This window comes from Vicugna pacos, chromosome 21 (assembly GCF_048564905.1).
Source record: "Vicugna pacos chromosome 21, VicPac4, whole genome shotgun sequence".
Classification (NCBI taxonomy): Eukaryota; Metazoa; Chordata; class Mammalia; order Artiodactyla; family Camelidae; genus Vicugna; species Vicugna pacos.
In genome coordinates this window covers 19,902,125-19,914,198 of record NC_133007.1, presented here as the reverse complement: position 1 = coordinate 19,914,198, position 12,074 = coordinate 19,902,125, and the positions used below count along the sequence as shown (strand labels likewise).

The 12,074-nt window shown below is 44.2% G+C and overlaps 1 protein-coding gene across 2 annotated transcripts; it reads right to left on the bottom strand.

Annotated features, from left to right (window-relative positions):
• Positions 1 to 260: 260 nt before the first annotated feature.
• On the bottom strand, positions 261 to 7,691 carry CCDC190 (coiled-coil domain containing 190). 2 transcript variants are annotated; one of them, XM_006209070.4, is made up of 4 exons: positions 7,571 to 7,691; positions 6,323 to 6,799; positions 1,706 to 1,829; positions 261 to 1,418 (listed from the first exon to the last, which is right to left on the bottom strand). In XM_006209070.4, the coding sequence occupies exons 2-4, from the start codon at positions 6,507 to 6,509 to the stop codon at positions 890 to 892; spliced, it is 840 nt and encodes a 279-aa protein (XP_006209132.3). In that variant the 5' UTR covers positions 6,510 to 6,799; positions 7,571 to 7,691; the 3' UTR covers positions 261 to 889. The 2 variants fall into 2 exon arrangements, with proteins under 2 accessions (XP_006209132.3, XP_072801991.1); XM_072945890.1 differs by having other exon boundaries at positions 6,323 to 6,564; positions 7,571 to 7,676.
• Between the last annotated feature and the right edge of the window lie 4,383 nt (positions 7,692 to 12,074).

The following is a 12,074-nucleotide window of genomic DNA, read 5'->3' as shown; positions in this document are numbered from 1 at the left end:
GGGGATTGCTTGTAATGGAGATAGACAAGGAGAAAGAACACATCACAGAGGGCTCGGGAAGTTTGCAAACGAAGTTCTCCACCCTGGGAGTCCCTGCTCTGCCAGCCCGGTCACGGCTGGGGTAAGTAAGTTAGAGATCCACCAGTCAGTTGTGTCGCCCCTGGCCTGCCTTCCCGCACTGCTTCGCTTCTTGGAAGAAAACGTTCTAGGGAGCACACTTCTTGTAAATCGTTCCTTATTCTTTTATTAGGATCCAAACAGTTTGAAAAGAGCAGGTTGAAAGTGGGAATGAGAAAACCGAAACGGAGCTCCCTGGAAAGGAAAGGAGGAAGGAGAGGGCGTCAACAAGGAGCACAGAGCTGTGGCAGGAGGGTGGGGTTATTTACAGACCACGTGATAGTACTCATCTTCAACTGAGCTCCTATTCTTACTTTCAGATGTGAAGTTAAAACAAACAGAAGAGCTATGCCATTTTGCCAGCAGGTGGCAACATAAGAATCTCCTACAAGAAAAGGCTTGCAAAAGTAAGCAAGCCCCTTATTTTTCCTTTACGACAAAGTCTAGGCATCAGAGTAGTTCCCTTTTTGATGACATCAGCAACAGGTGCACCCTGCTTAGCACGGTTTCGAAAGATTCACCTCTCTCTTCACTTTCCATACTAGTGTTGCTCATTCAGTGAAAGATTATATTCCCATAAGGAAAATAAAAACTAGGGTTTAAAATAAAATATATATATATGTATGTATATTTGTATTGCTTCCTACCATTGCTTGAGAAACACATTTTCTTTAGTGATTATGACGTGTGTTGTTGTGAGATTATATGGGATGATTGGAGAGGAAGTAATTTAGGTGGTCACCCTGTTCTCACGCCCCTTTTCTGCTCTGGACTATGAGGATTCCTTGTGCCCAAAGATCTCCCGGATGCTAAGCAATCTCTCAGACTCGGGAGGGACCCTGTGCCGGAGGTAATGGGCGTTTCTGGCCTTTGCGAACAACTCTAAGTAGGTTGACAATGGGGGCTCGCCTTTGAAGTTTCCTGTACACTCCGCGGGATCTGGGGGGTTCCGTTTCCCAGTGTTGTGGTCTGGCCTTATGCTGGCATCATTTGATCTGGTCTCTTCTCCACACACCATTCCATTATCACCAGCTGGGCTGGAACCGGGGCCTCGGTCTACGGTGTGAGTGGAGACTTCTTGATCTTGACACAGAGGAGAGACGCCCTTGTCGGAGTCTTGAGCTTTTGGTGGGTTTATAGAATCTTTCTCTTGGGCTTGTGGCTTCTCTTCCATGAAGTGAGACGTTGTGTTATTTTGAGGTAGTGATTGCCTTTTGCATTTCGTGGGACCAATGTGATGGGAAAGAGGCATCTGGGACTTGGTTTTGTATATTTCTTGGGTCATCTCGGTTGTCGGTGCTCTGGGAAAGGAGGGAAAAGGAAAAAAGATCTCTGAAAACCCATGAAGAGGCTCATATTAAAAATTTCAAGTTTTTAGACCGTGGCCCTCTTCAGGGCAGTATTGAGTGTGGTCATAAAGTGGGTGGGAAGAGGGTGAAGGTGAAAATGGGCGGCAACAATGCCAGGAAATGGCTCTTTCCTTAAGAAGGAGAGGCAGCATTTTTCTCAGGGCAAGGACAATTTAAAGAGGTCATCTGGGAAAAGGGGTTCAATGCCGTCAGCGTGAGTTTAGTAAGTGTTTTCTTACCTAACTTTATTAGCCTCTGGAACTCTGTGCTTCTGCCCTCCCTGTGGTGAGAACACCAGAACATCTTCTGGTCTCTTCTGACACCCGTTGCCAAAGTAAGAGGAGAACCTTTTCTTGATGACATCTGTTTTGAGTTAATTAACAAGTATTATGAGTTGAATTGTGGTTTTTCCCCTGCCCCAAATGTCACATGTTGAAGTCTTAATCCCCAGGACCTCATAATGTGACCTTGTTTGGAGATAGTGCCTTTACAGAGATAATCAAGTTACAATGATGTCATTAGGGTGAGCCCTAATCCAGTGTGACAGGTGCCTTTATAATAAAGAGAAATTTGGACACAGAGACATCAATAGAGGAAAGGTGATGGGAAGAGACTCAGGGACAAGATGGCCATCTACAAGCCCAAGAGAGGCGCCTGGGGCAGACCCTTCCCTCAGCCTCAGAAGGAACCAACCCTGTCAATACCTTGATTTGGGACTTCAAGCCTACGGAACCGTGAGAATGCATTTCTGCTGAATGAGCCACCTAGTTTGTGGTACTTGTTACGGCAGCCCTAACGAACTAATACAGCAAGAGAGGAAGGAAAAGGATGCTGGAAACTGGTTCCCTCGGCAGAGAACCAGGGTATGAATGCCACTGGCTCACATGACAGAGCAGGCTGATCTGGCATGATGAATGCAAACAGAAAAACCTAAAGCAGTTTCCCAATGTTTGCCTAGAATGCATTAGCAAGGATTTAGAAACACTGGGGTCAGAGATTTAAACTGGCTCAGGCCCACGGAGGTTTTGTTTGAATTCTGTTTGTTTTATTTGGTGAGCATGGTATTTTCAAAACAAAGTGGGTGTGAGCCATACCTTGAGCCGGTGGCCTATTGCTTCATTCACCTCAAGTATACGACCTCCTACCCACCCGAGCCGTGAGTTGTAACTGCTGGCCGTTAGTAAGCGGGATTCTCCCTCTTTGATTTAGTGTGTCAGCGTCTTGTAGGCACAGCTGCTGTAGAGGACCCAGGTTGTTTCCAAGACATCTCACGAGTTGGTCATTTGGGCTTGAAAGTTTTGCACTAATTTGCTCTAAAGGGAGCGAGTTCCTTAAATCTGCAAGTGGTTAGCGGATACCAACAGAGGGAAATGACCAGATCAAACGCCTAGAATTCACACTAAGCTCCTAGTACTCTTTCATCTAACCACTTCTTCGTGAGATGGTCAAGGCGAGAGATGGTCCTTTTTGGACTCTTCTGTTGTCTTCTTGAGTGTGTGCGTGTGCGTGTGCGTGTGTGTGTTGAGTTTCTGTGTGTGTGTCTGTTGTCTGTCTGTGTGTCGGTCTTTTCCACGTGAAAGCTTCATCTAACTCCTATAAACTAAGAGACTTTGGGGTACTCCTTCCAGCCTTCACTCTTTTGCATTTTAGATCTGTAGCGCCAACAGGTTCAGAAACGTGTGTGTGTTTTCTCTGAACCTTCGTCTTTCCCCAGTGCTCCCTCTCTGAAAGCATGGTGCCTGTATCCATCCAGTTACCCAATTTAACAACACCGTTTGAGTGTCTACTTTGTGCCAGGCAGAGTATGCTTGACTCTGGTTCTCTTTACCCTTGAACATGAAACTAGTCATACAGCTCTGATAATTCCACTTTCTAAACACCTCAAGGTGCTGGTCCGCTCAAGATGCAATTTCACTTTCTAATTATCTCAAGATACTCATTTTTTTTCACTTGGGTAATAACCTCGTTTAGGCCTCTAACCTGTGGCCTGAACTCTGGAATTCTCCTATCTGGTGAACCCTTCACAGTGCAGCTGGAGCGACCCTTCTAACATTTGGACGTGTAATCTCCCCACGCCCAAACCCTATAGGGTGAAATCTAAACTCCTTTGCAAGACCTATGAAGCCGATTGTGACTGGAGTTACTGCCTGTGCTGCTTTGCCTTAAAACATGGCACCTACACCTTCTCCTTACCCGACACACCTGCGGCACTGAGTGACTTACAGCATGTCATTCTCATGCAGGGCCCTTGGTACGCACTGTTCCATCTGCCAGGAGTGGCCTTGTTCCACATGCCTTCATGACAAACTGCCCACCACCTCCCTCCCCTGCTCACCTTCATCCTCTTCCTTCTCTAAGTGTCTGCTCACGCATTGACCCTTTTAGGACATCTCACGGGAAGCCCTTTGATCGACGTACGAACCTTCTTAGCTCCTGTTCTACTTTGTAAACAACTCTAATTTAGCAATTAGAAATTTCTACTATAATTTTTTCGCAAGTGCAGCGACCTTCCAATTTAAATGTGAGCACCTTGAGGGCACAGACCATGTTTTTTCATACTGCACTCCTGCATCTATCTGAGTTGCCATAATAGTGTTTTGTAAACTCTGTCCCACAAAACACCTGTCTCAGAATAATCTGCCTTAGTATCAGTTTGGTTAAAAAGTGTAGATTTTGAGCCTAATTCCTAACCCACTGATCCAGATCTCTACAGGTGAAGACGGAGGATGTACATTTTAAACAATCCACCAACTGGCATATAGTTGAATCTCAATAACAATTTTGTTAAATGAATCATGGAAAAACATTGCCTTGTACAGTACCTGATAAATACTGAGACTTAATTCATACTTCTTCCTTCCTTCTCCCCTAATTTTACTGTCAAGAAGTTTGAGGCTCAGAGTGGATGTGACTATCCAAAAGACAGAGACAGGGGCCTCTGTCCTGAAAAGCATCCGCCTCCTGGTCCAGACACTTCTCATACCACCTGTCACTGAGGCAAACTCTCTGGTCATCAAGGACAGCCACCCACCTCGAACCTGGTCTTTTGAACACCCCACTGAGAGTAGGTATCTGGTCCTCAGTATCCTTTTTTGAGAACGGAAGTGGGATTCCACCAATAGGCTTCTAAGATTCTTTTCCATTATGTGAGCTCTCGTTCTATTTGGGTCTAATCATTTATTACAGACAGGGAAGTTGAAAGCAGAGAAGCTCAATTGCTTGCTCAGAGTCCTCTTCAAAGCATAAAGCTGGAGGTTAGAAATAATTCCAAGGCCGGTAAGCTGGATGTTACTCTTGGCTCTTGGGTCCATGTGTTAGCTGTGTAGACCTCAGTGACTTTATACTGAATTGTGACATCTGGCTTTCCTCTTGAACATGCTACATCATTTTCAGAGCTCTTGCACCTGCCTCAAGTAAGAAGGGACTGTAATTTTGAAGAGCTGAATTTTGAAATAATATTAAAATAGGATTATTTGAATTACAGGAAAAGCAGACTAGTGTCTGTGAACTGGGTAACTATGGCAACTTTCAACAAAACAGTAGATGAGTTTCAAGTTTCAATCCTGTAGCGACCCACTGATTGACAAAAGCAAACAATTATACAGCACTTGTTTTGCATTTAGGAACTGTTCCAGGGCTCACTGAAACCTAAAATGACTTCACAAGGTAGGGAACGCCATTTGCCATTTCACTTTACGTTCGAGAAAACTGAGACAGGCAAGTCCAGTAGGCTGTCCAAGACCTCGCAGCTGGTGGTGGAGTCAGGATGTCGGCCTGACAACCTGGGTCTGGAATCTGTGTTCTTAGCCCTCATGTTTTACTGGATGGTTAAAAAAAAGAAATCTTTGGATGGTCTGAGTGATGGACACCATCGTGTGGCCCTTCCTTTTGTGATGATCAGTAGCTACTAACTAGAAACTAGTTTTGAAGTCAGTAGCATTTCTCTTATTGTAACTACTTAACGGTATAGTCTATGTTAAGTGGACAGTCCTCTAAGTGACATGTACATTTAGAAAGGGTTATTCTTTGGCAACACAAGGTTTGACGGGAGGGAATTATTATAAGGAATAAGCTTTGCCTTATTATAAAGAACAAGCTCATGGCTTATGGGTAAAGAGGTGTCTTTGGGGAAAATGACAGAAATGTTCACCCTTTAGTTTAAGAAGACGAAGAAATCAGTGTACGAATGCACAGCAACTGCTTGTGCAAGGTTTTCTAAACTAAGCAAAATCTGCGGGCTTTAGTGTGAACACAAGGAGGGTAGTTGAGAAATTCACCTCCTGCAGAAGAAAGGGTCTGATGCTCAGATGGGTGAACGTTGAAAACAACCAGGTGCTCCTTGTTCAGCCCTTTCTGAGGTCAGCCCTCCTTACACACTGCTCTCTGGTCGCTAATCCCAGGGAAATTTTTTTTTTTCAACACTTCCCTTTCATAAGATGACTTGCATGTTAATAGTGACTCAATGAATGTTTGTTGACCAGGCATAGAAAAGAGCTGAAATCAAACGAACCCAGATAAAGCGAAAGGAAAGCAGAATGAAAATAAAATAAGAGAGTAGAAAACTAAGGCTTTAAGCCAGAGAGAGCTCATGTGAAAGACTGAAGTGACTGGGAGCCTGAGGACTGTTAGCTCAAGAAGGTTTGCCTGCGGGCTGCTCCAGGGAGCTGTGTAATCGAGGGAGGGACGTGGAAGGATGGGCAGCCTAGAATTCAGGCTGAGATCAGAAGTGCTCGCTTCCCTGGTATCCAGGTGTCCGAAAGGGCCCTCGCCAGGAGCCGAGGAGATCACTCTCACCTCAGCAGAGGATGGCATGGTGCTTGGCTCTGCCTCTCCTGGTCTGGTCCTGGGGTCCTTACCTTGCTGCAACCTCTGCAGGTCTTTTTGGAGCTGCCTCTGCTCCCTGGTCAGCGACCTCACGTGGTACAGGCAGATGGCCTCTAGTCTCTGCAGTTTCTGGCTGAGTCTGGCTTCCGCCTGCTTGGCGTTCTTCCTCTCCAGATCGAAGTGCTTATTCAGTGGTCCCCTGACCATGTGCCTCTCCATCCTCTTCACGGTCCAGAGAGGATAGAATAAGACTCTCCCAGGCACTGTGACAAGGCTGATAAAACAAAACTGGGATCCTGACTCCTGGCTTTTGATCGGAGATCAGTGGTTGAATCCTGTATATTTCTGAATCCACAACTGAGGAAGTGGAAAAATTTGCCCTATAGTAACATGAGTTTCCAGGGCGACATGGAAGTAGTGAGGGCCAAGGTGTTCCTCTGAGCCTCAGTTTCCTTGACAATAAAACAGTAATCGGCGGTAGGCTCCCTACGCAACCCCCAGCCAGGTTGCTGTAAATACCAAGTGAAAAACATACGAACAACACTTTGGGGAAAAAACCCCAGATGCACTTTGTATATACATAAAACATTATTCACCCAGTGAGAGAATTCCCTTCTACTATTCCTGAAAGTCTCCCCAAGTCTTCTCAGGGGCCTGGAGAGGATGGGGGCACTTAGGACAAAGCCATTCTGGGGCCCCTTCAGTTCATTCATTCACACATGGGCGGGTCCATGCAGCCCTTATTCCGACCATGTGCCAGGTACTAGGCTGAGACCTGAAGGTCGTGGTGAATGAGACACAGTTCTGACCCTCAGAGACTTTCACGTCTGTGACTCTGGAGTCTGATAGCGCATGCCAAATCTGAACCCTCAATATTTCAAACAGTGGGAAGACTGGGATCTGCTGGTCACATAATAGTACAGGCATCCAAAGCAAGTAGTCTGGGCAGCTCTGCTGAGACCACCTGGACTGGACGGGAGCTCCTCCTCCTGCCCTCACCCGTCTTCCTCCTCTGCCCTCCGCAGCACTGACAGGCAGGGACGCATCCTTCCTTCTCTCTGCATCCTTCACAATATGCATCTCAGCGCTAAGAGCACAATTTGTGCCCAGGATATAAATGGATTGCTATTAATAAAGCTTTGGTGATAATAACACAGGAAAAAGCTTGGCATTGAAAGGGAAGATAAGGTCAGGACACAAGGAAGAACTTTCAAGACCGCTTACTCTTAGTCTAAAGTGTAGACTAAATTTTATGAAAGAACCCGGTGAGTAGCACTTACCCTCAACCCAGGGATCTCACCGCGAGAATGCCGCCAGTTTCTCTCGCAGTGCCAGGCTGCGCCTGGATTAAGAGCTTGTTTTTCTTCGGTACACTTAGGAGTTTGGTGTCAGGGAAGGAGGGGGGAAGGGACCTTTGGAGAGGGCTGCAGGGGAGAATTCTGAATACACTTGAAAGCGCTCTTCCGTGCCACCTCCCCTAGTCAGGAATGCCAGGTCCCCGGGGCATGGGCACCAGTCCCAGCGCTGGAAGGAGCTCCGTGAGTTAAGGAAGCCTGTCACCGTGCAGCCCTCCCTCCGAGCCCACAGTGCTCCTTCTGGGCTGTGTCCATGGGAGCCAAGAATGAAAGCAAGGAGTGTCTTGCTGTGTTCTCAGTCTCCCCCCCACCCTCTTCTCCTGTTTTGCTGCACTGCTCCCCACCCCGCTCACAATGCCCGTTCTTACTTGCTGGAAACCAAATCAGGCTCCAAAAGAACGCACCCTGTGTTTTGTTTTGTTTTTTGGGTTTTTTTTTTTTTTTGGTCAGATTGTGCACATGCTGAGCAGGAGAGTAGTTACTTTGTTTATTTTGCATTCTTGCACACTGTCTGACCTTCCCCAGGCTTCTAACCATGTTTCGTGTACTCCAGGGCATATTTAAAATCTTCAATGTTGTCACAACAGAATTAGGCTGAATGCAATTTAAGTCAACTTTTGCGATCTCACATTGGACTCTGCAGTAGCAGGCTGGTTGGAATATTGGTTATAGAACCACTGTGGCCTTAGGGCACGTCTGAAAACAAGAGGCATGAATGTGCCACAGTCTAAAAAGAACTGCCAACGCTGGGGCCTATTAACTCCCTCAGAAGTACTGAGAGGCAGCTCAAGAGGCCCTGGTACCCACAGCCATCACCTAGCAAGCAAGCCATTGTAAGGAGATTATCAGGGAGAGGGAGAGAAAAATGCACTATTTCCACCGTGGGAGGCAATGCCTTTCCCATCCCTTCTCATGAGGTAATTCTCTCACAGCCAGAATTTAAATGAGTGGGTGGAGGTTCCGAGAAAGTCCTCACAGAGAATCGGGTGACTACACTTGCAGAGACACGCACCTCGCTCCCTGGCTGGAGACTTGATGAACAACAGAACCAGACAAGGGCCTCCACTCCAACCCTTGGTTGCTACTAGACCTGGTGATAGTGAGGGATTTCTTAGAAAAGCTTCATTATTCTGTGACACCTTGAGAGACATCTGGAAAGGGGAGGCTTGCAGAAATAATTCCAGGTCGAAGGTCAAGAACAAGCCTTAGTGCGGTGAGCCTGGGAAAGGAATGGCGGCCAGGCCCATCGTGGGTCCTGCAGGCCATCTGAGTGTGCCACAGAGGGCCTGAGCGGCTTCCTGGCTCTCTCTGTAAGGACTCAGAAACCAAAGCTCCACTGTTTGGAGTTTGGATTCGGTTAATCTATGTGGACAGAGATCAGAGAAATGGTTGCCCTGATTGAGGGATGTGAATGAAGACTGATGGAAAAATGGTTGAGGAAACTGTCTGGGGGAGATAGAGGTGGTGGTTATATGTTGCATACATTTGTCAAAACCGACAACCTATACACTTAAGCTGTGAATTTTAAAATATATAAATTACACTTCAAAAGATTGATTGGGGAAAAAAAACCCACCTAATTTCACCTAATGTCAAAAATATGCAGGGGGCTTCTACTTCCACCGTGAAGGACTGAGTTTTATGGGAACTGCCCGCCTGCCTTAAAAAATTAGAAAATCAAACCAAATATATTTTTAAAAAACCTCTTTTCAGATACTCAAAAACAGGCAATGCAGGTTTGTGATCCCTTTGAGATAAGAAACAAGGTGAGCTCTGTGATTGCCCCCAGTTAGTACCTGGAAGCAGTTTTCAGGCTCTGGTGTAGGAAAAAGGAACCAAAACAGAGCCCATCTGTCTCTGAGTTGATCGCACAGAGAATGAGGCAAGCAGGCATCGGTGGCTGGAATTTGCAGAACAAAGTACCAGATAGGAGGTAAATACGGAGAAAGAGGGAGAAGGGAGTGGGCTCTAGAGGTCTGCAGAGGGGTCCCTTTGAGTATCCATTGGCTGAGTATTGATCTACTCATGCAGGGAAGAAATGTCCAATAAAACTGTGGATCAATAAATAAAATGTGGTACATTCGTATAATCGAAAACTACTCCACACTGAAAAGAGCTGCCGATGCATGAAACAACATGGATTAATCTCAAAAGCGTTATGCTAAGAGTAGGATGTCCACACAAAAGACGAAATCTGTACGATTTTATGTATAGGAAATTCAAGAAAAGGTACACTTGAAGTGATAGAAAGCAGATCAGTGGGTACTTGGGCTGGAGTGGGGCGAATGGACTGACCTCAAAGGACAGGAGGAAAGTTTTGGGGGGGTCTTGGAGATGATCTGTATCTTGATTGTGGTTATGTTTACATGAATGTTTTCGCCTGTCAAAACTCTTCAAACTGTGGATTCAACATGGGTGAATTCTATTGGATGTACATTATACCGCAATAAAACTGATTTTTGAAAAAGACACAAGAATCAATATGAAAAGCTTCCATGGACCAACAATTTTTGGAGGTTGCTTAAAGCAATAACTCACTATCCTAAAAATTAACCAAGGGAAAGAATTAAGCATCTTATCCTGTCTTTCCTGTATAAACTGTATTTTCAGGTGATTGAAGACTAGATAAGGGAAAGATTTTTTATAAGACTTGCAGCTAATAGATGCAGAAGGAATAGAAACAAGGAAATCATCATGTTTCAATCTCTAATGCAGCCATGGACCTAGACAATAGTCCTCAGTGATATTAAATCTTAGGTGGAAGGCTGAGGGAAACTTCATAATGGTGGCTGCACCTGACACCACTTGAACAATCATAAAGTCACTGAAAGAAGGAAAAACATTTTATTCATCATAAATATACTGAGGAAGTAGACTTGCCTAAAATATATTTAACCTGAGTCTAATCAAACCTCTAGGACTGACTACCAATTCATGGAATTAGGAAGAAATCATTCAACAACTTGAGAGAATGTGGGTCTTTCTAGAAAATTATCTGGTTTCTCTGATAAATCAACAGCCAGGGGAAAAAAAGATCAAAGCGGTGCCTCTCATAACAAAATAATCTTGACAGAAATAAAAGCCAAAGCAATCTGTTGTTTAGATCTTGATTCCCACAAGCCAACCTTTCGGATGAGTGGAAACTTGGACGGAGAATGGGTAATGGGTATCGGAAGATTTCAAGGTGTCTTGTTAACTTTACTGGTTGTGCTGGCGGCATGTGCTTGTTTTAATAAAGTTCTTATCAGAGATACATACTGAAGTGTTTGCAGATGAAAAGATGTAATGCAGTATTTTGTATTGGCTGTAAAGTACTCCTGCAAAAAATAAAATACTAAAACAGGTGTCTAAGTGTTTGCCTACATGGGAATGGATGACACAAAACTGGCGAAATGTTGAGAATTGTTGATGCTGGGAAATGGGCACAAGAGGGTTTATTAGATGATTCTTCCTAATTTTGAACATGTTTTAAATTCCCCATAATAAAAAGTTATGAAAAATTTTGAGGCAGTCAGACTGAAGGGAAAACTTATATTCAAGAGTGACAATTACATTTTTGCTGGTTTTTAAACAGTAATAAGAGAAATCAGAGCACAGTGGAATATCTTCAGGAGCCTGAAAGAAAATGTATCGACCTCAAATTCTACACACATTTTCAGGCAGATAAACAAAAAAGCAGAGTTTGTTCTCCACTAAAGAAAGTTCTGAAAGATGTGCTTCAGACAGAAAGCAATGTTCTTAGATGTAGGACTGAGATGCAAGAAGGAATGAAGGGAAAGAAAGCTGCAGGTCAGTGGGTACAAAGTCACTGAATCCTGGCTGTGTAAAAGTGGGATCTGGAAAATGAAATGTTTCATGCACAGCAATAAAGCACAGAGTTTTCAAAGGAGTAAAACAATTAAGTGTTCTGTGGCTCCTTCATTGCCCAAGAGAAGGGTAAAGACATTAATTAACATTATACTTCCATAAATTAAGATTCATGTTATTTCTGGGGTAGCTACCAAACGGATTAAATAAGAGGGTATGATTTACAAGCTAGCAGAGGATAAGAATTGAAATGGCAGAAAAACCCACAATGAATCTGAAAAGGGAGTGAGAAAGATGAAGGAAACAAAGTACAAAATAAGATAGAAATTTAAGTCCAAATGTATCAGTAATTATGTATATATATATATGTATGACTAAATTTTCGAATTAAATGCTTAGAATTGTCAGACTGAATGTTTTTTTAAAAAGGAGCATCATGACAGCAAAATGGTTCTAAATACAAACGCAAGTGGAAACAATAAAATCACGTGAAGTTTCTCAGGTGAATGTTGCTGAGATGATCCAAATATTTAAAATTGTTCCCCAAAACATGGACTTGAAATAGACAAGGTTATTGAAATAACTATAGAAAAAAACGAACATCCAGAATTACAGTGAAAAT

What these genes read in the sequence shown, in the direction of transcription:
- CCDC190 (XM_006209070.4), bottom strand. Translation starts at nt 6,509, where the DNA reads ATGGAGAGGCACATGGTCAGGGGACCACTGAATAAGCACTTCGATCTG. An exon ending in CCTGCAGAGGTTGCAGCAAG is followed by an intron (nt 1,830 to 6,322) that starts GTAAGGACCCCA and finishes AACTCAAAACAG; the next exon opens with ATGTCATCAAGAAAAGGTTC. An exon ending in CCAGAGGCTAATAAAGTTAG is followed by an intron (nt 1,419 to 1,705) that starts GTAAGAAAACAC and finishes CTCCTTTCCCAG; the next exon opens with AGCACCGACAACCGAGATGA.